The following is a 22,500-nucleotide window of genomic DNA, read 5'->3' on the forward strand; positions in this document are numbered from 1 at the left end:
TACCTCACACCATTACCCACGCCTTCTTCCCTTATAGCCCCGCGCCCTACACCTCCACACCCTCACCTAAAAGAAAAAAAGAAAAAACTGATCTCAAATTCACAAACACTAAATGCGCTGGGGGGCTCTCAAGTGTCAGAGGGCGTGGGAGGATGAGATGGGGGACGAGATGGTAGGTGGGTCAGAGGGAGAGAGAGAGAGAGAGAGAGAGAGAGAGAGAGAGAGAGAGAGAGAGAGAGAGAGAGAGAGAGAGAGAGAGAGAGAGAGAGAGAGGTTATAGGCCTAGCTATAATGTGGAAAAAGGGGCGTGAAAAGAAAGAAAGAAAAAAAAATTGGAACAGTGACTGGTTTTGTTCGGTCACTGCTGCTGCTGCAGATCGAACAAAGGCACTGCTCTTCTCCTGTGTCACTTGTATGGCGATTATTTGATCCACTCCACTACATTACCCTTGAAACGACGTGATGTTCATGGAATACATTTTTTTTTTCTCTCTTTTCTTCCTCTCTTTCGATCCTTGAAATCATCCATGATACAGTTTTCAAAAAAAAAAATGTATTCGACAATGTTCAGTATCAGTTCTTTATGTTCACCAGTCCACTACATTGTTCTTCAAAGGCTTGTCCTTTTTTTTCTTTTACTTTATTTATTTTGAATTCGGGAGGAGGCTTGTTATTATTCCGAGATACAAGAAAAAAAAAATTGGCTTACGAGGTGAAGAACACAGAGGCTACGGTGATGAAGGGTTTTGTAACTAGAAGGAAAATGTATATAGAAGGGGAGTTCTCAGACCTAAAGCGTAGATGTAGGTGAGAGCAAGAAGGAGTGAGAGTCGGGAGGGAGCATAGGTATAAAGGAAGTGAGAGCAGGAAGGAAGTGAGAGTAAGAGGGGAGTTAGAGCAGGAAAGGGGGGAGAGTTTAACCTCCTCAGAAGCCCCTGGGAGAGAAGCCACATACCTGCCCATTGCCCTGGAGGACCAGATAACGCCTCTCACCTGTACGATGCCCACCAACACCTCCGTCACCAGCGGAGCACCAGAAGGGGTTGTGCCTGCATAAGCTGAGGAGGGGAGGGCAGGTGAAGGGCTTCCTCTCTCCTAGTCCCTGGAAAAGAAGAAGAACCTTCCTCACCAACTCCCACTGGACGCCTGAGTAGGTAATTACCCGGCCTTAGATAAGAGAGTCAAAGGCCTCCTCGCTCTCTTCCTTTTTGGGGAAAAAGAAGTCTTAGGTGAGCAAGAGCAACGCGTAGGTCTTGAGTTCGACTCGAAGAACGCGCTGCCTTACCTTCAAAGTCCTTAACAAACGAGTCAGAAAATTTAAGAGGCTCTTCGTGATGATATTCAAAATAGCTATAGGTCATTACACACACACACACACACACACACACACACACACACAGAGCACCAAAGAACATTACCATTCCTCTTCTGCATAACACAGGATTCCCACTGCTAGGGCGTTGAGCCGGGGGAAAGAACTGTGAAGAGAAAGAAATGGACGTTGAGTAAGGAGATAGACGCTAAGTAAAGAGAAAATGGCGTTGACTGGAGAGTGAAAAGGAAGTATGAAAAAAGGGTCGCCGAGGAGGAAGAAAAAGGGCTTAAGTAGGAGAAAGGGGCGTTGAGACATTGATAAAGAAATTATGATCACACTTTATAGAAGGATCAAGAACCAATGGAGAAAGGGTCATCTTTTATCGAACTGTCAGCTAAAAAGTGAGATCGTGTAGGTCTTGAGAAGCGTGCGATACGCCCGGTAGTACAGGCAGCCGCCATCCTGTCACACAGGACTGTCATACGCCCGGTAGTACAGTTGCCGCCAATCTGCTGGACAGGGCTGTCGCACGCCGCTGGGGAGTGCCGGTTCCCTAAACGTTTCTCCATCACCACCGCTGTCAACCACCACCACCAGCCTCCGCCGCCAACTCGCCTCCCGGAGCGCCGTCAGGAGGACCACACCCCTCAACAGGTGTCGCTCTACGGGCCTCTCGAGCCAATCTCCTGCTGGGGATAAACCCCCGTCGCCCAGAGGAGGAGGAGGAGGATCCCAACCACTTATGTCGTTACTACTAAGTGGAGGGGAATGCGATTACGTGACGTCCCTGGGGCTAATACCATACTACTGAAGAGGGCTATGGGTAAGTAGCAATTAAGAGAGACACTGTAGTCTCCAGTGCTGCCCAGCTCTTCCCCCTCTCTCTCTCGTCCTTCCCCCTTCTTCCCTAGGGGGCATTGGCCGCCTCTCTCTCTCTCTCTCTCTCCCCCTTCCACGAGGGGGGGAACCGAACGGGCCAAAGTGTGAAAATCTTGATAAAACGCGTCAGAATCGATACGGACGAACGCTAAGGATGAATAGGATGTGTGGTTTTAATCCTTCTTAACTGATAAGCGTCGCGTGGACGCCCCCGGGTGGGGCGGAAGGTTAGCGGGAGGGCCCCTGGTGGTGTTAGTAATGGCCCTCAGGGCCCGACGGGAGCCCTGGGACATTACGTGCGTCGTACATAGGCCCCTGACGGAGGGTTGGAGAGGAGAGGGGGCCGTGTTCGGGAGAGACGTCCCCCCTTGCAGTAGCACGTAAGATGAGTGGAGAGAGGAAGTAAGGAGAAGAGAAGGATCTTGAAGAGTACCATCTTTCCCCCCTTCTTGGGAGGCTAGAGGCCCACCCTGGAGGAGAGTAAGGGGTGTGTGTCTGGGGGCGTGTGGGTTAGGGAGGGGAGAAGGGGCGCGGCGGATCCGACAGTGTGGCCTGGGGCTGCGGCGGTGGACGAAGCCATCTTAATCCACTGATTGTGGTGATGGGGCCACGTGGCTCGGATACACACACACATACACACACACACACACAGAGGGCTACTCCCACCACGTCTACCGTTGCCGTTGCTCCTGTTTGTCTCTGTGTGTGTACGTGTGCTACCGTTGTTGCCGTTGCTCCTGTTGTGGCCGCCGTTACTGCAGTCGTGTCCGCTTCTGCTTGTTGTTCATTTCGTCGACGCCTGTGTCGCGTCCTGCTATATCGCCGCGGCTAATCGCTCCCTCCGTGGCTCCTGGTCGCTCGTGCTGCTGCCGCCTACATCCTGCCGGTGTAGTGACCTGCCTCCACAACCTCCACAACCCCCTCGTGTAGCGACCTGCCTCCACAACCTCCACAACCCCCTCGTGTAGCGACCTGCCTCCACAACCCCCTCCTCATACATCAGCTACATACAACCCGCTGGCTCGGCCAGGTCAGGATGTAGATATCGTCAGCTACAACTCTCTCTCTCTCTCTCTCTCTCTCTCTCTCTCTCTCTCTCTCTCTCTCTCTCTCTCTCTCTCTCTCTCTCTCTCTCTCTCTCTCTCTCCTGACACAGTCGGGTCGTTGCCCAGGGGCTTGTGGTGTTGTACACGTACCAAGTCACTCAGAAAATGAAAAATGGTGTACACTTACCTTTTGAGTTACTTATAAAGTATATAGTTACGCATTTCTCTAGTCATCTGGTCTACTTTTCTGCTATTTCTACACTAGTGTGTGGGTTCCTTGGTCTCCTCCACCGCCACAAACAAACCCAGTGGTCCACTGCAGTGGGAACTCCCTCGTAGTCTCTGTCTGTATACAGTGGGACTCATGTAACGCATACTCGAGTTTTGCTTTGTTACGCTGCGTTACAGTGAAGGAGCATGCGCTCCAGGTGCGGGGCTCTGGTTGTGGATGTACGTATTGGTGGTTGTGGGGTGGTGGTGGTGGTGGTTGTGGGACTGTGGTGTTTGTAGGAGGATGGTGGTTGTGGGGTGATGGTGTTTGTGGGAGGATGGTGGTAGTGGGATGGTGGTGGTTGTGGGACGGTGGTGGTAGTGGGATGGTGGTGGTTGTGGGGCGGTGGTGTTTGTGGGAGGATGGTGGTAGTGGGATGGTGGTGGGTGTGGGAGGATGGTGGTAGTGGGATGGTGGTGGTTGTGGGACGGTGGTGGTAGTGGGATGGTGGTGGTTGTGGGGCGGTGGTGTTTGTGGGAGGATGGTGGTTGTGGGAGGATGGTGGTAGTGGGAGGATGGTGGTAGTGGGGATGGTGGTGGTTGTGGGAGGATGGTGGTAGTGGGAGGATGGTGGTAATGGGATGGTGGTGGTTATGGGATGGTGGTGGTTGTGGGATGGTGGTGGTTGTGGGGATGGTGGTGGTTGTGGGAGGATGGTGGTAGTGGGGATGGTGGTGGTTGTGGGGGGATGGTGGTAGTGGGGATGGTGGTGGTTGGTTATGGGATGGTGGTGGTTGTGGGATGGTGGTGGTTGTGGGATGGTGGTGGTTGTGGGGATGGTGGTGGTTGTGGGAGGATGGTGGTAGTGGGATAGTGGTGGTTGTGGGAGGATGGTGGTAGTGGGGATGGTGGTGGTGGTTGTGGGAGGATGGTGGTAGTGGGATGGTGGTGGTTGTGGGGCGGTGGTGGTAGTGGGGATAGTAGTGGTGGTGGTGGTGGTAGCATGATGGTGGTGGCAGCAGGATGGTGGTGGTGGTGGTGGTGGTGGTGGTAGCATGATGGTGGTGGTAGTAGCAGGGTGATTGTGGTACTGAGATGGTGGTAGCATGATGGTGGTGGTGGTGGTGGTGGTGGTAGCATGATGGTGGTGGTAGTAGCAGGGTGATTGTGGTACTGAGATGGTGGTGGTAGTGGTGGTGGTAGTAGCAGGGTGATTGTGGTACTGAGATGGTGGTGGTAGTGGTGGTGGTAGTAGCAGGGTGATTGTGGTACTGAGATGGTGGTGGTAGTGGTGGTTGGTAAGGAAGCCAAGCCAAGCCCACGCTGCCACCAACCTGCTGATGTGATTCTCACCATCTGGTAATCAAATATGTCTCGGAGGCCATACCTGACACCTGGCTGACAGGTGGTGCTGCTGGCTGACAGGTGGTGCTGCTGGTTGACACGTGGTGCTGCTGGCTGACAGATGGTGCTGCTGGCTGACAGGTGGTGCTGCTGGCTGACAGATGGTGCTGCTGGCTGATAGAGTGTACTGATGGCTGGGTGGCTGACACGTGATGCTGCTGGCTGACATATGGTAGTGGTGGCTGACAGGTGGTGTTGCTGGCTGACAGGCGGTGCTGCTGGCTGACAGATGGTGCTGCTGGTTGACAGGTGGTGCTGCTGGCTGACAGGTGGTGCTGCTGGCTGATAGAAGGTACTGATGGCTGGGTGGCTGACACGTGATGCTGCTGGCTGACATATGGTAGTGGTGGCTGACAGGTGGTGTTGCTCGATGACAGGTGGTGTTGCTAGCTGACAGGTGATGTTGCTGGATGACAGGTGGTGCTGCTGGTTGACAGGTGGTGCTGCTGGCTGACAGGTGGTGCTGCTGGCTGATAGAAGGTACTGGTGGCTGGGTGGCTGACACGTGGTGCTGCTGGTTGACACATGGTACTGGTGGCTGACAGGTGGTGTTGCTCGATGACAGGTGGTGTTGCTAGCTGACAGGTGATGTTGCTGGATGACAGGTGATGTTGCTGGATGACAGGTGGTGCTGCTGGTTGACAGGTGGTGCTGCTGGCTGACAGGTGGTGCTGCTGGCTGATAGATGGTGCTGCTGGCTGATAGATGGTGCTGCTAGCTGACAGGTGGTGCTACTGGTTGACAGGTGGTGCTGCTGACTGACAGGTAGTGTTGCAAACAGATTGTGTTGTTAGCTGACAGGTGGTGCTGCCGGCTGACAAATGGTGTTGCTGGCTGACAGGTGATGCTGCTGGTGACAGATGGTGCAGCTGGCTGATAGAGGGTACTGGTGGCTGGGTGGCTGACACGTGGTGCTGCTGGCTGACACATGGTACTGGTGGCTGACAGGTGGTGTTGCTAACTGACAGGTGGTGTTGCTAACTGACAGCTGGTGTTGCTGGCTGACAGGTGGTGCTTCTGACTGTCAGATGGTGATAAAACTTAACAATTATTTACACTTCTCAACTTATTGGACACGTCCCCTGCAAACTTCTAATAAATAAAACAATTATTTTACCTTCGTTCGACCTGGTGATCTTCCATTGAAAGTCAAATTAGAAAGACACAAGACATCGTTAACATTGTGTCTGGACTCACACGAAAAAGAAGACGACAGAGAAGGTGATAACACGAACCTAACCTAACCTAACCTAACCTAACCTAACACGAACGTGATTATTAAACTTCGGTTAATATTGTTAACACGAAGGATGATGATTGTTAATAGTTAGGTAAATATTGTTAACACGAAGGATGATGATTGTTAATAGTTAGGTAAATATTGTTAACACGAAGGATGATGATTGTTAATAGTTAGGTAAATATTGTTAACACGAAGGATGATGATTGTTAATAGTTAGGTAAATATTGTTAACACGAAGGAAGATGATTGTTAATAGTTAGGTAAATATTGTTAACACGAAGGATGATGATTGTTAATAGTTAGGTAAATATTGTTAACACGAAGGATGATGATTGTTAATAGTTAGGTAAATATTGTTAACACGAAGGATGATGATTGTTAATAGTTAGGTAAATATTGTTAACACGAAGGAAGATGATTGTTAATAGTTAGGTAAATATTGTTAACACGAAGGAAGATGATTGTTAATAGTTAGGTAAATATTGTTAACACGAAGGATGATGATTGTTAATAGTTAGGTAAATATTGTTAACACGAAGGATGATAATTGTTAATAGTTCGGTAAATATTGTTAACATGAAGGATGATAATTGTTAATAGTTCGGTAAATATTGTTAACATGAAGGATGATAATTGTTAATAGTTCGGTAAATATTGTTAACATGAAGGATGATAATTGTTAATAGTTCGGTAAATATTGTTAACATGAAGGATGATAATTGTTAATAGTTCGGTAAATATTGTTAACACGAAGGATGATAATTGTTAATAGTTCGGTAAATATTGTTAACATGAAGGATGATAATTGTTAATAGTTCGGTAAATATTGTTAACACGAAGGATGATAATTGTTAGTAGTTCGGTAAATATTGTTAACATGAAGGATGAAGATTGTTAATAGGTAAATATTGTTAACGCGAAGGATGATAATTGTTAATAGTTCGATAAATATTGTTAACACGAAGGATGATAATTGTTAATAGTTCAGTAAATATTGTTAACACCAAGGATGATAATTGTTAATAGTTCAGTAAATATTGTTAACATGAAAGATGAATATTGTTAATAGGTAAATATTGTTAACACGAAGGATGATAATTGTTAATAGTTCAGTAAATATTGTTAACATGAAAGATGAATATTGTTAATAGGTAAATATTGTTAACACGAAGGATGATAATTGTTAATAGTTCGATAAATATTGTTAACACGAAGGATGATAATTGTTAATAGTTCAGTAAATATTGTTAACACGAAGGATGATAATTGTTAATAGTTCGGTAAATATTGTTAACATGAAAGATGAATATTGTTAATAGGTAAATATTGTTAACACGAAGGATGATGATTGTTAATATTTTTTCTTGTAACTTGTTTGACTATTTCTATTAGAGAATATTGTAAGAATAAGTTATTTAAGATATTCAGTTGACTTATTTAGCGAAGCTCTATTAAGTGTTTGTAGTGAGGTGACCAAGTCTGCATTGGAGGGAGAAGGGGAGACAAGTCTATGGAGTGGGGAGACATGTGGGGAGGAGGGAGGCAGGTGGGGAGAGTGGACACAGATGATGAAATGGGGGAGGCAGGTGGAGGTAGAGAGGAGGCAGATGGGGGGGGAGATTACAGACACGTACGGGAAGAGGTGATGAACTCCCCAACTCCCCATCCTACCTTCTTCACCTCTCTTAACAACAGATCCCCATCATGATATCCGTTGACGGTCAACAGGTCTCCGTTAACGGGAACCGTTGCTGTTTTTTCCCCGTCGGTCCCCGCTGGACAACAGCCCGTTATCATTTGAGTTTTTTTTTTTTTTGTTTGCGTCTTCCCAGTAGACAATGCTGTCGTCTCCCCACAACTTATTATTACGTCTCCCTGCATAAGGAAGGAAGACCTATTGTTTCCTTTTTTTTTCCCTCTCTCCCTCTTCTTCCTACTGTTATATCTCTCGTATTTTCCAGACAATCAACACTTCGCCGTTCGTTCATTCATTTTTTTTTTTTTTTTTTTGTCCCCCGTAGACAGACTGGCGTCTTTGAAGGCTTGTCCGTTCGTTGAATACGGACCCAACTGTCCTCTCTAGTTTTATAGTAAGGTAAATCCGAATGACCTCGTGGGGTCAGGGGTCAAGCAGTGCTTAAACATCTGTCACCAGGGACATATTAGAAGCTGGACATTTATCATCTTCATGAGGGAATGAATATCCACTACGCGGTGAACATGTCCATAGGCAGTATACTTTCCCCATGTCTCGCTTCGTCCTCATTCATCTTCTTGTCTTTATTCTTATTACGTTTCAGCCACTACACGAGGATATGCCAGAGACTTATGTCGTAACCTTACGTCTCTCTACCTGTCTGTCTGTCTGCCTGCCTGTCTGGATGTCTATGGTCACTTTCTTGTCCGTGCCGTACCTCAAGGACAGTAAATGTAAGGAAGTTCCTACTTACACCATAGACTACCACTATAGAGATGACCCAGTGATGAAAATGTAGTGGATAGAGCTGCATAAATTTGTATATTAAGTAGGAAAACCTTTTGTGTGTGTGTATGTGTGTGTGTCTTATTGCTGTAACTCATTAGCGCCAGATGATGAGTTTAGATTCATGCCCTTACGTGTGTATGTGTCAGAGACAATTATCATGGCATACAAATATTAAGAAGAGTAATGATGGTCATCAGCTCTTTCTGTCTTTATTTTCAACTCCGGGCGAAAGAATGGGATACCCATGTATCTCTTGGTTTATCTTTCCAGCAATCCAGAACACATTCCTTCATTTTCTTTTTTTTTTTAGGGGGCTATTACCTCAGGACCTGGTAGGCATGTATCGTTGTATAGTGATCCCAGACTAGTTTTCTTTTCATTAGTTGATTTAGGTCTTTTGATGGACTCTGATGGGGGTCAGAGGTCAAATTGCCCAAAAGCCATATTTTCCGCTGCTGTTCTGTAGACTCTCAATCACCTGAGATGAAGTACTACATACAGATCCCTCTCTACAAGCCACATACAATGATAAAGTCGTGATTTGAGGCATATGTAGTATTTTATAAGGGGTGAAAGGTCATGGTAATGACGGTATTTTTGCTTTTTCTTTTTTTCTTCTCCGTCCTTTTCTTCTTCTTCTTCTTCTTCTTCTTCTTCTTCTTCTTCTTCTTCTTCTTCTTCTTTTTCTTCTTCTTTTTCTTCTTCTTCTTCTTCTTCTTCTTCTTCTTCTTCTTCTTCTTCTTCTTCTTCTTCTTCTTCTGGCATTAATTATCGATATTTCAGTAACTGATGAATAAACTGATAACAAGTTTACCAAGTACATCTTCGTGCATGCCCCACTGTCCACACATATATCATTCGTGGCTGTTCTTTGGACGTCAGAGATCACTAAAAACACGTATTTGTTATCATAACCAAGTTTACAGTTTAGCCAGGATGAAAAGGAGAATGGCACAAAGATACCTTCTCACATCCCACACAATACTGATAACTAATTATTGAAATAACCATTTTACAACCTTCTCTACGGGTTAGAGAGGCTACCAGTTTTTTATTTTTGTTTTCCATCACTGATCTACTTCCTTTCAAGCAGCGTTAATGACGCTCACGCAGTAACTACAACATCCACTAAACGATCGTGACGAGTCTTGGGCACAAAGATTTTCGTAAGGTGTTATAGAGGGGGAGACGTACCGCGTTGTGTTGCTGGTCTCACCTTAAAGTTTGACAAGACCTGTGTTGATACCTGTACTCAGACTTTGTTCCTCTTCGTCTCACCTGGGTGGGTGGATGGTTTGGCCGGTCCTTAAGGCAAGGCCTAACGAGGCAGTCCGCTTCACTGCTAAGCTCAGAGCTCACATACTCGTACCATCCCCGCTATACAACATATGATTATTGTCTCTTTTCCATTCCGGCAGTTGAGCCGGAGGAAGAGGTGGGTTCGGGAGATACCATCTGGTTTTCCAATCCAATCCGTCTGGTCTCCTGTTACGTGCTCTATCCATATACCTGATCGAGTCACCCTCATCATCACATCCAGATTTCCATTCTTATTTGTTACTTTCATATCGTGTCGCGTGACGGAGTTCTGGACTCCAGTCCCATACGTGTGTCACGCTGTTGGCCCTCTTGTGTCTAGCTCTCCAAATCATTCGTCTCGTGATCACCCGGGTTGTCTGTCGCGCCCTGATGCATCGTGAACCCACCCAGCTTAGTAAATTTCCCTCTCGTTGCTCGCGCGCCTCACTGGCGGCCCCCTCGTGTCTGTTTACCTCATCTGAATATCGGGGAGGCCTTCCGATCTCCGTGAAGGAAGAGGGAAAAAAAAGGGGTGGGAGGAGGAGGAGGGTGAATGAACAGAGGACTTCTACAAAGAAAGCTTTATTTGATTGGTCCATGTGAAGCAACGGTGCCGGGTGATTGACGGAAGATAAAACCCCAGGCCAGCCACCACGTTCTGACGAAGAGGAGGTGGAGTACGTACGCCGGAGGCCGCCAAATTGGATAAGAGTGGCGCCAAATGGAACAGCTGATGGAAAAAGCGCGCCAAGTTCACCGACGCGGCAAATGCAAAATGACAGAATTTGTGGATAATAAAGGGAGGACCGGTTGGGTAGGGGGGGCTCTTTTGGGGGTGCCATTAATAGAAGCCAGGGTGTGGTGGTAGCGTGGCTTGTTACCAGTGTTATCCGATTATTCGAACCCACTGTCGTCAACTCCCTCCTCCTCCTCCTCCTCCCCTCCCTAACCACCCACCCAACCACCACCACCACCTCCTCCTCCACCACCACCCTCCAACCACCACAACCACCCTCCTTTCCCGAAAACCCCCCCAACGATTGCATTCTCCCTCTTCCCCTCCAGTAATCATCCCCCTTCCTAACACACACGCACACACCCACCCTCCTTCCCTCCTCCTCCACCTCCTCCATGCCTGCCTGCCTGCCTCCTTCCTTCCTCCCTCCCTCCCTCCCTCCCTCCCCCCACCCGAGCCCAGTTCGCACCTACCCAACAACAAACCACTTGTCTGACGGTCTGTGCTAATTGCGGGTATTCAGGCACGTGTTTGTGCTGCCCTCCCCAGGATTTAAGGGTAAAGTAATCCAATAATGCTGATCACAATGTTGCCCCGGGACTTGTAGAAGGCTTCTGTTTATACATACATACGGGACTTGAAGTGGGGGGGTAAGGGATTATCGACTGAGATTTTAATATAGTGGGTTCAAGTGGCTCCATGTTTGTTCAGTCTCCTCCTGAAGATTTCCAGAGACTAGGGGGAGGGAAGGGTGGTAGATGTGTAGGTACCTACAATGACGCTGTTTCTGTATTGGAAACGCCATTAAAAGTGAGGTTTCTAGAGAAGTGGAAATGGCAAAGGAAAAAAAGAGAAACGGACCAGTCGAACTCAATAGCATCTACTTCTTCTTCTTCTTCTTCTTCTTCTTCTTCTTCTTCTTCTTCTTCTTCTTCTTTTTCTTCTTCTCTTTGTCCTTTTTTTCTATTCTTTTTCTTTGGCTTCTTCTTCTTCTTCATCATCATCATCATCATCATCATCATCATCATCATCATCATCATCTTCCGTCTTTCCTTCTTGGGTTTACAGAAGAGGTTTACCTAAGTGTTATGGTGTACAGTTTACCAATAAGACCCAACTCTAGGTTTACACAAGAGTTCGGAAGACAGATTCCCATTTGCATTTCTTAGTTGGGCTTGTTATTAAGGCCGCTTCCCAACAGCCTCGGGTTAAGATGTGTCTGTAAATTCTTTAATTTGTAGCCGGCGGCAGAAATTCGCTATGGAGGAATGATTCCTCCTCCTCCTCCTCCTCCTCCTCCTCCACCACCACAACTCTTTAGTTGAGGTTTGAGATGGAGGTTCACTCGTAATGGAGGTCCAGTCATGATCACGTCTTTTGGAGTTCATCTCTAAAGGACCAGATGTTCCCCCCACTCCTCCTGAACCTAGCAATTCGAGTCTATGGGAGGATAGCTTCCTGGGCCTCCTCCATCCTTGTAGTGTCTCTGGGGTAAGGTTGAGATCTCAGGGGTAGTGGGGGGAGAGAAAGAGGGCTTTTGACCGAGGCTGAACCATCTTTCTCTAGGGGGACCAAAGGCTTCCATAGGATCCGTGTTGAGGTTCAGTGCTGAGCCTCGCTGTCACAGTCACCATTACAGTAATAGCAGTGGCCTTACCACTACGGCATCTCCCCTCCACACAACCCCCTCCACACGCGCCCCTAAGACACAGCTTCGGTAGATTCTTTACGTTGATCCCTAGCCGACATCATGGAAAACCTTTTGACGGATCCGAACACAGTTCTTCATTTGTTTCCGCACGCGTTTGTGAAGACTTCACAGGAGGTCGTGTCCAGTCCCGTGCACCAGGTCTTCGCTCGCTGGGATAACCCGGAAGAAGGATAGTAGGGGAATATTGCTGTTGTTGTTGTTGTTGTTTGTTGTTGTTATTGTTGTTGTTGTTGTTGTTGTTGTTGATATGCAAGTTCGGTTTGGATGTGTTTGTATTCTTAAGTTTTTTATTTGCTTGAGTGTGTGTGTGTGTGTGTGTGTGTGTGTGTGTGTGTGTGTGTGTGTGTGTGTGTATAATTATCCATTATTACTGTAAGGGGAGGGATTTCTACACTCGAGGGGCTTCATCTATTGAACCTTCTCTTCCATCAGACAATCTTTATATACTCCATTAGGCAGTCTGCATAGACCACACCCTCCTCTTCAGTATATTCAAACCATCCACCACTCTAAAACTATAACAGTATTTCTTTGCAGCTTCTTTAACAAGTTTCTCGCTCAGTTTCATGTTATGTCCTCTCTGTTTGTTCTATTCGTACATCTTTCGAAGAACTTTTCGTGAACAATCTGGTTTAAAAACTCACTCTTCTCTCTTCCATGTTAGGTAAATCTAAGGCTTCCATAGCCTTTCCCTGTAACTTATCTGTACTAATTGTGTTACCATCTTTGCTGCCTTCTTCTGGACCTTCTCTGGTAGTTCATTGTGTTTCTTTGGATGCGGTGAGCAAACCTGAGAAGCATGTTTCAGTTTTGTCATTATGTATCACATGAACAGCTTGCTGACTATTTCCTGATCAATATACTTGAATGATATTCTGATGTTTGCCACCAGACAGTTTGTCTCCTTTACGTAATGTGGGATAGGTTATGGAAGATGTCGACTCTCAAGTCCCTCTCAAAAAACAGATTCCTCCAGATCATTCTTTTCACACAATATAGTCATATCATCTACAATAAGGCTTCTTCATCAGCATGTCATGTACTTTCTTCAGATCCATAAATGCCACATACAAATCCTTTTCTTTTAAAGCAAACACCTGATCCACACATCCTCTTCCACTCGTAGAATCACATTGTTCTTCCCCAATCTGAAACTCTGTGCATTTCACTACCCTTTCAGTCGTTACTGGCATACAAGTTACTAGGTACACTCCGCAATCTGTATATAAATCTCCCCTGCATTTATATACAGTGCCACTCTATTAGAATTCCACCATTCCTCAGGCACCTCAAACAGAGCTATATATACACTGTATATACTAACTAACCAATCAATGAATTTTTTTGAGAAATTCACCTTCAATCCCTTCCACTTCAGCCGCCTTTCCACACTTCATCTTATGCAAGACTTTCACCACCTCTTCTCTTTCCAGCAAACCACTTATCATGACTCTTTCACTTCACGCACCTCCACGTCCCACACAGCCTACATCTCCCACACTGTCATCTAACACGTTCTTTAACACTTCACACTTATCACCCCATCTCCTTTGAACCTATTCGTCTGCTACCACTTCCCCATTAGTTCCTCTCTCTGATGCTCCCATTTGCTCTTATATTCTCCTCACGCTATTCACTTTCATCTGAAATATCTTCTTATTCTCCCTGATGTTTGCTGATACTCTTTCACCCCTACTCTGATTTGCTCTTTTTCAGACCCCTGCACCTTCCTCTTGACATCATGGCATTTCTTATTGTTCATGGCCCAATCATTTATACTCCTTTCCAGCAGGCAACGTCCATACGCCTCTCTGCCCTCTTTCACTAACAACTTATATTCTTCATCCCACCACTCACTGTCCTTTCTCACACCCCCGCATCCCTCCCACCTTCCGTACGCCGCACACTTCCTCTGCACATGTGTGCACTGCTTCCCTAAACATATCCCATTCGTCGGCCACTTCCCTTACCGTCTTTATCCTCATGTTTTACCATCTGCATTCAGTCTCTCTTGGTATCTCCTCACAAAAGCTTCCCTTCCAAGCTTATGCGTTTTCATTACCACCTTCCCACCCATTTAATTTCCTCTGTTCTTAAGTCCTCAACAAACATTCATCTCGCTTCCACCACCTACATCACACCAGCTGCCCCTCCCAGCACAGTGACATCCAAAAGTCTCTCATTAACAAGCTTATCAATTAGGACATAACCCAGTAATGCGCACTTACTGTTAACCCCACTCACGCACACATACTTATGTATATCCCTCTTTTTAAACCAGATATTCCCAGTCACCAGCCCTTTTTCAGCACACAACTCCACAAGCTCTTCACCATTTTTATTCACAGTGGGTTCCCCTTGTTTTATACCCTTACCTACCAAATCACCCACTCTTGCATTCAAACTTCGCATCACTATTACTCGATCTCTCACATCACAATTGCTGACGAACTCACTCAGCTACTCCCGAAATGCCTTCCTCTCTTGTTCAGTACTGTCGCCACCGGACGCATGAACAATAACGTTCATTTTCTTCACACTCTTTCACACATTCTCAAAACTCCTCCTTCAGAAGTGCCACCCCTCCTCTCCCCCCCATCCACCTTTTACTCACACTAACCCCAGACTGTACTTCTGTGATATCTCCAAGCCATTTTCCCACCCTTCCCTGTAAGCATAGCTTCACTCAGAGCCAGAACATCCTGGTGCCTCTCCCCTACCTGCCTCTTCCTTCTTCTCATCTTGGTTACATCTACACGCATTCAGACATCCGAGCTTAAGCCTTCGAGGAGGAGGATGAGCACTCCTCACCTGGCTCCTCCTTCTGTTCCGTCTCTTAGAAATTGAAATGCAAGAGAGGGGGGGTGATGGGAGGTTCCAGTCCCCCCTGTAATCCTGCCTTTTTTCGGTCGTCTTATACGACACCTAGGGAAATACGTATGTGTTACCGGGCTCCGCCTGCTCGAGGTTATACTGCGAGAAAAGAGTCACGTTTGGCGTGGCTGTGTCACCAGGACTACAGACAGTCCCGCCAAAGAACTTCCCACTACAAAGGAGTCTGTGTTTCCCTGCTTTTGGAAGTAGCGCAGCCTTGAAGCTCTAGGACCTAAGCTAGACAGGAGCCTTGAGTAATACCAGGAGCCATTCTCCAGGAAGTGGTATGGAAGAAATAATTGATATATAGATAGATAAATTATATATATATATATATATATATATATATATATATATATATATATATATATATATATATATATATATATATGCGCGTGTGTGTGTGTGTGTGTGTGTGTGTGTGTGTGTTCAAGCAAAATTCACCATTAACCTTTCGTTTCACAAATGTTCAAATTATGTTTCATGATTTGCATACGTATGTCTATGAGAACCCGATGTATTCGCGTGTACACCATCAAGGAAGTTCAGTGTACGAGTTATACCATTCTAGAAACTCAAGAAATAGATTCTAGTAATTATAGTCGACCATCATGTAACCCTTCGTCTCAATCCATTCGTCTACTTGTCACTGTCCGTCAGCTACCAGATCCCGCACCGAAGCCGGAGTCACCCAGGCCCTCGGACGCGTCCCCTCTCGCGCGCATCTCCCCGCCACCAAAGATGGCTTTCCCAGTGACAAACATTATTTGATTTATCGCCACACCTCCGCCTCCCCAAGAAGTGGTCTTCCCCGCACCGTAATGGAACTTTCTATATATGTCTTAGAAATTCTTATATTTACGAGGAAAAATAAAGCTAGAATACACAAAAGCAGGATCATTTTTTTTTCTTCTTCTTCTTCTTCTGTCGCTGTTGTTGCTGAAGGGCAGGAAGCCATTGTTGGGAGGACTGCGTCCGATACCTGCGTTCAGGCGAACGTCTCGGAGGATGAGTAAATACATTTCAATAAAGGTGGCTACCTGTAGCAATAGGATGGATTATCACCCGCCCCTACGGGGCAGGGCGAGCGCGTGGTGCTCACCGCACTGTCTGCCTGTTTGGATAATCTTCCGTTCTTACTTTTTAACAGGATTGGGTTATGATCATGTCTGTTGTTGGCGAGTCTGTGGTCAGCATGTGGGTGACCTGGGGTCATTCATCATGCTGTGGTGTTAGGGTATACTGTGGTGTTAGGAGGTCATACTATGGTGTTAGGAGGTCATACTATGGTGTTAGGAGGTCATATTATGGTGTTAGGAGGTCATACTATGGTGTTAGGAGGTCATACTATGGTGTTAGGAGGTCATATTATGGTGTTAGGAGATTATGATATGGTGTTAAGGATCGTGTTTTGCTGTTAAGGGTTTTTCTGTCGTAGTAGAGGTCACGCTATGGTGTTAAAAGGTGTACAAATGGTGTTAAACTCATACGCTGTAGTGCTACGGGAATATGCTATGGTGTTAGAGGGTGTGATGTGATGTTAGAGTATCGTACTAAGGTTTAGTGTTCTTACGATTGTGTTAATTATTCATCTTATGATGTTAAAGGGGATTTGTTGCGGTGTTACGGTGTTGGAGGGTCATGTGTGGTGTTAGGCTCCAATGTTATGGCTTTACTGGGCATCCTATGGTGTTAGAGGATGATGGTATAGTGTTAGGGGTCATGTTGTGGTGTTAGGGGGTCATGTTATGTGTTATGGGGTCATGCTGTGGTGTTAAAAGTCGGTGTTATTGTGTTAGGAAGTCGTTCTCAGGGGATAGGGGTCATTTTTGTTGTGTTATGGGATCATGCTGTGGTGTTATAGTGTCATGCTCTGGTGTTGGGCGTCATGCTGTGGTGTTAGGCGTCAGGCAATGACGTCAGGTTTCCTGTTGTGGTGTTAGGTCATGCTGTGGTGTTAGGCGTCATCCTGTGGTACTGTCGGGTTATGTATTGGTGTTAGGGGATCACGCGTATTTGTTAGAAATTCGTAATGTCGTATGAGAAGGTCATGTTATTGTGTTAAGAAGTCATCTTATGGTGTTAGGGGGATCATGCTTTGGTGTTACGAGGTCATGGTATGATGTTAGGAGTTAGCGGGTCATATGTCATGGTGTTAGAAGTCATGCTATGGTGTTAGGGGGGGTCATGCTATGTGTTAGCTGGTCATATCATGGTGTTAGGAGTCATGTTGTGGTGTTAGGTGTTATGACATGGTGTTAGGGGGTCGGTTATGGTGTTATGAATTATATAAGCTATGGTGTTACAGGTCATACCATTGTGTTAGAGGTCGAGAGGTCATATCAAACAGTGTTACTCGAATGGTGTAAATTTCCTTTTCAATATCTCAATATACTGGCGCATTTACTGTAACCTAGAAATCTCTCTTTTTCTCTTCCTTTCTTTCTTTCTCTTTCTCCTAGGACGGCAATATGAACTTTCATCCCTTCCCCACCTTTATTTTCCCAGCCCTCTCTTCGTTGTTTTCTCAGGACTTGTGGACAAATCCTCTGAAAAGAAAAGAAAAACACGAGCCTGGCCGAGCAAATAATGTAAACAAACTTAATTTCTTTCTCAAGGATGTTCTCCGCATAACCATAAACCCTGGTCACTGCGTTTCCCAGGAGAGCCTCCGCATCACCATACCCCCCCACCAACGTCGCTGGCACTCCCCAAGGACACGGCCAGTTACGACGAAAGTCCGTGATCCCTGCCACCTCCTCCTCGGCTTTCTCAAATCGCACGCGGGGTAAACTTTCTCCCGGACACCGAGGCACGAGTGAGAGAGTTCAAAATACCAGCAGGACAAATATTTTCCAGACCAGCGGAAGACAGAGAGGGATTCAGAGCTCTGACAACCCCCCAGCTGAAATGTGGAGGAAGTATCCACTATGTCTATCTTTTTTGTTTTTTCTTTTTTTTTTTCTTCTTTTTTGAAGGAATGCTGTTTTACGAAGCGGAATTTGAACCGCGTTTATGATCTTAGAATAAATGATCGAGAATTCACACTGGGTATGAGGGATGTTGTATATAGTGATCCACTCTTTGTTATTATTATTATTATCATTATTATTATTATCAATATGTATAATTATCTTAAATCATCTAATGTTATCAACAGTTACGAAACTAACCTAATTATCTTTGGGATGATTAACTTCAAACATGTTGGTAAGACGGAGAACTTGAGTTCCAGTGTCATCATAGTTATAATGACTGTACCATAGTGTCATAGGCACAACATTATAACCCTTAACTCCAACGGTACGACCCTTGACCACGACGATACGACCCTTGACCACGACGGTACGACCCTTGACCACGACGGTACGACCCTTGACCACCACGGTACGACCCGTGAGCACGACGGTACGACCCTTGACCACGACGGTACGACCCTTGACCACCGCGGTACGACCCTTGACCACCGCGGTACGACCCTTGACCACGACGGTACGACCCTTGACCATGACGGTACGACCCTTGACCACGACGGTACGACCCTTGACCATGACGATACGACCCTTGAGCACGACGATACGACCCTTGACCACCACGCTACGACCTTTGACTATGACGGTACGACCCTTGACCACGACGGTACGACCCTTGACCACGACGGTACGACCTTTGACCATGACGGTACGACCCTTGACCACGACGGTACGACCCTTGACCACGACGGTATGACCGTTGACCACCACGGTACGACCCGTGAGCACGACGATACGACCCTTGACCACCACGCTACGACCTTTGACTATGACGGTACGACCCTTGACCACGACGGTACGACCCTTGACCACGACGGTACGACCCTGGACCATGACGGTACGACCTTTGACTATGACGGTACGACCCTTGACCACGACGGTACGACCCTGGACCATGACGGTACGACCTTTGACTATGACGGTACGACCCTTGACCACGACGGTACGACCCTTGACCATGACGGTACGACCTTTGACCATGACGGTACGACCCTGGACCATGACGGTACGACCCTTGACCACCACGGTACGACCCTTGACCACGACGATACGACCCTTGACCATGACGGTACGACCCTTGACCACCACGGTACGACCAATTGACCACGACGGTACGACCCTTGACCACGACGATACGACCCTTGACCACCACGGTACGACCCTTGACCACCACGGTACAACCCTTGACCACGACGGTACGACCCTTGACCACGGTGTTACGATCCTTGAGTACGACGGTACGACCCTTGGATATGATGGCAAGGTCTTTGACATCGTTAGGTCGTGCACGAGGATCCTAAAGATCCCATGGTCGTGCTCAAGGGCTGCACGGTCGTGTTGAAGGATCCTAAAGATCACACACGGTCGTGCTGAAGGATCGCGCGGTCGTGCTCAAGGATCGAACCATTGTACTCAGTGAGTCGGAAGATCCATTCACGGCGAAAGCCTCATGAAATGTCATCACTATTTCAAGAATGAATTATGTAATACGGCTTTTGATAGTAGTTTCTCATTCGGTCTCTGGTTTGCATCTTCCTTTGGTGTTGTTTTTGTTAACCTCATTTTACCAGTTATTTGACCGGTTCGTGCGAAATAGAGGTATTCCCTGTATGGCTGCTGGATAGAGGGGTAACATGAGCATGTTCCAAGGTCCCGGTAAAGGCTGTCTTACCCTTGATGACAGTCATTTTGTTTTACCGGTCTCGCTCGCTTGCCCAGGGAACCGGGAAGGTGTGTTTCGTTTTGAATTACCGGAGCCACTGAAGTACCGGGGTGAATAGGAGAGTTGGAATGGCTGTTTGACTCATACAGTCGATTAGCAAGGTATGGTAATCATGCAGTAGACTAATGTCCCACTTATACAGTAGCAGACAGAGGGCACGACCCAATCATGCAGTACAAGGCTGTACCAATCATGCAGGACCTACCTACACGCCACAATCATACACTAACCGTCCCAATCATGCAGTACAGGGCTGTACCAATCATGCAGGACCTACCTACACGCCACAATCATACACTAACCGTCCCAATCATGCAGTACAGGGCTGTACCAATCATGCAGGACCTACCTACAAGCCACAATCATACACTAACCGTCCCAATCATGCAGTACCGAGGCGTTACAATCATACGTTACCCGGGGCGCTCTGGGTCATGGCACGGTACTGGGATGTACCAGGGCGAACTTGTCATGAAGTTCCCCGGGATGCGATCACGCAACTCTGCCCCAGGGTAGACCTTGTAGCTACCGGGCACCGGTAAATTCTACGCTCTGGACACTCAAGACTTCCCTGGTGAGATCTGAGACTCTACGGCTCTCCGGAGCCATCTTCTGGTGGCCTTCAGTTCTTTGACCATCCTTTCCTCCTCCTTCTCCTCCTCTTCCTCCTCCTTCTCTTCCTCCTCCTTCTCTTCCTCCTCCTCCTCCTCCTCCTCCTCCTCCTCCTCCTCCGCCTGCTCTTCCTCCTCCTCCTCCTCCTCCTCCACCTCCTCCTCCTTCCTTCCTTCCTTTCCTCCTTCCTCCCTTCCTTCTCTTTCCCGTCTCCCCCTCTGCTGTACCATCCTCTCTCCATCTATACAGATGAGGAATTTAGAATACTATTCCAGGCTTATGGCAAGTAACCTCGTCACGGGCCATCGGGTCTTCCGCTTCACCTCTATCCCATGTACTCCCCTGTACTCCCATGTACTCCCCTGTACTCCCATGTACTCCCCTGTACTCCCCTGTACTCCCCTGTATTCCCCTGTACTCCCATGTACTCCCCTGTACTCCCATGTACTCCCCTGTACTCCCATGTACTCCCCTGTACTCCCCTGTACTCCCATGTACTCCCGTGTACTCCCCTGTACTCCCATGTACTCCCATGTACTCCCCTGTATTCCCCTGTACTCCCCTGTACTCCCCTGTACTCCCCGGTACTCCCCTGTACTCCCCTGTACTCCCCTGTACTCCCATGTACTCCCTGTACTCCCGTGTACTCCCGTGTGCTCCTCTTCCCACACCGTGTGGAGGAATGGCACTATGTGTGAGGGTTATCGCTGCAGAAAGTGCCGCTTACTATGTGAGGATAGACTGTGTGTGTGTGTGTGTGTGTGTGTGTGTGTGTGTGTGTGTGTGTGTGTTGCACGGATCAAAGCAATGAAATGTTTGTGGCGTATTGTGAACACACAGGTGGAAAATACAAAAAAAAAAAAAAGAAAAAAATACAGAACCTGCTAAAATACCAGCAGGCATAGCCATACACACACACACACACACACACACACACACACACACACACACACACACACACACACACACACACACACACTGGTAATGCCACATTATGTTGATCATCGTATATCTGGTGAGGATCGCTTCCCTGCACCTTTCCTGTACCAGGTGTGTCCACTTTTATAGCCACCGTAAACGAAGCCGAAGTTTAATTTTAAACCGTTTCATAAGAATAGTAATTTGCATATGAATCTTTGTCGCCAATTTTCTGTTTTTGATTCCATCTATTTTCATTTTTTCCTTAATCTTGTTTTTTTTATTAATTTTTCCCGTTTTTTCAGTTTTTCATTACCTCGATCTTATCTTTTTCGGATTTTTATTATCTTCTTCCCTTTTCTCTCTGTTTTTGTATATTTATTTGATCATATTCACACTAGTTTCTTCTTCATGTTTCATCCATGTTTATTCTCAGGGTTGGTCACACTTCCTTTTCCTCTCATTTGTTCATTTTTTTTTATTCTTTCTGTGTTACGTCTTGTGATCAACGAGTCATTTTCTCTTCTTTCTCATTTCTCTTGATTCACACTTCCCTCTTCTCTCTCCTTCCTACATCTTTCAAATTGTTTCTATTTTGTTTCCTTAAATCTATATATATATATATATATATATATATATATATATATATATATGATTTAATTTTCCAAAAGAAGGAACAGAGAAGGGGGATAAGTGAGGATTTCCCTCAAAGTCTCAGTCCTCTGTTCTTAACGCTACCTCGTTAACACGGGAAATGGCGAATATATATATATATATATATATATATATATATATATATATATATATATATATATATATATATATATAATCCCCTATCCCTGGGGATAGGGGATTAAGAATACTTCCCACGTATTCCCTGCGTGTCGTAGAAGGCGACTAAAAGGGGAGGGAGCGGGGGGCTGGAAATCCTCCCCTCTCGTTTTTTTTAATTTTCCAAAAGAAGGAACAGAGGGGGCCAGGTGAGGATATTCCGAATAGTTAAAAAAAAAAA

At 46.5% G+C, this 22,500-nt stretch overlaps 2 protein-coding genes across 2 annotated transcripts in view; one reads left to right on the forward strand and one right to left on the reverse strand.

Annotated features, from left to right (window-relative positions):
* The window catches only part of LOC139766021 (uncharacterized), a 318,431-nt gene that overhangs the window by 87,071 nt on the left and 208,860 nt on the right, over window positions 1–22,500 (forward strand). The window lies entirely within an intron of this gene.
* On the reverse strand, window positions 8,790–14,314 carry LOC139765766 (uncharacterized). Its single transcript, XM_071693556.1, has 3 exons — window positions 14,187–14,314; window positions 11,503–11,610; window positions 8,790–9,352 (listed from the first exon to the last, which is right to left on the reverse strand). Exons 1-3 carry the CDS (start codon window positions 14,312–14,314, stop codon window positions 9,058–9,060), a joined length of 531 nt encoding a protein of 176 aa, XP_071549657.1. The 3' UTR covers window positions 8,790–9,057.

This window comes from Panulirus ornatus, chromosome 56, assembly GCF_036320965.1.
Source record: "Panulirus ornatus isolate Po-2019 chromosome 56, ASM3632096v1, whole genome shotgun sequence".
Taxonomy (NCBI): domain Eukaryota; kingdom Metazoa; phylum Arthropoda; class Malacostraca; order Decapoda; family Palinuridae; genus Panulirus; species Panulirus ornatus.

Coding starts and splice junctions, on each gene's coding strand:
- LOC139765766 (XM_071693556.1), bottom strand. CDS start 14,314: ATGAGGATAAAGACGGTAAGGGAAGTGGCCGACGAATGGGATATGTTT. Junction 11,611..14,186: donor CGGGGGTGTGAGAAAGGACA/GTGAGTGGTGGG, acceptor ATGATGATGAAG/AAGAAGAAGAAGCCAAAGAA. Junction 9,353..11,502: donor AAGAAGAAGAAGAAGAAGAA/GTAGATGCTATT, acceptor GAAATATCGATA/ATTAATGCCAGAAGAAGAAG.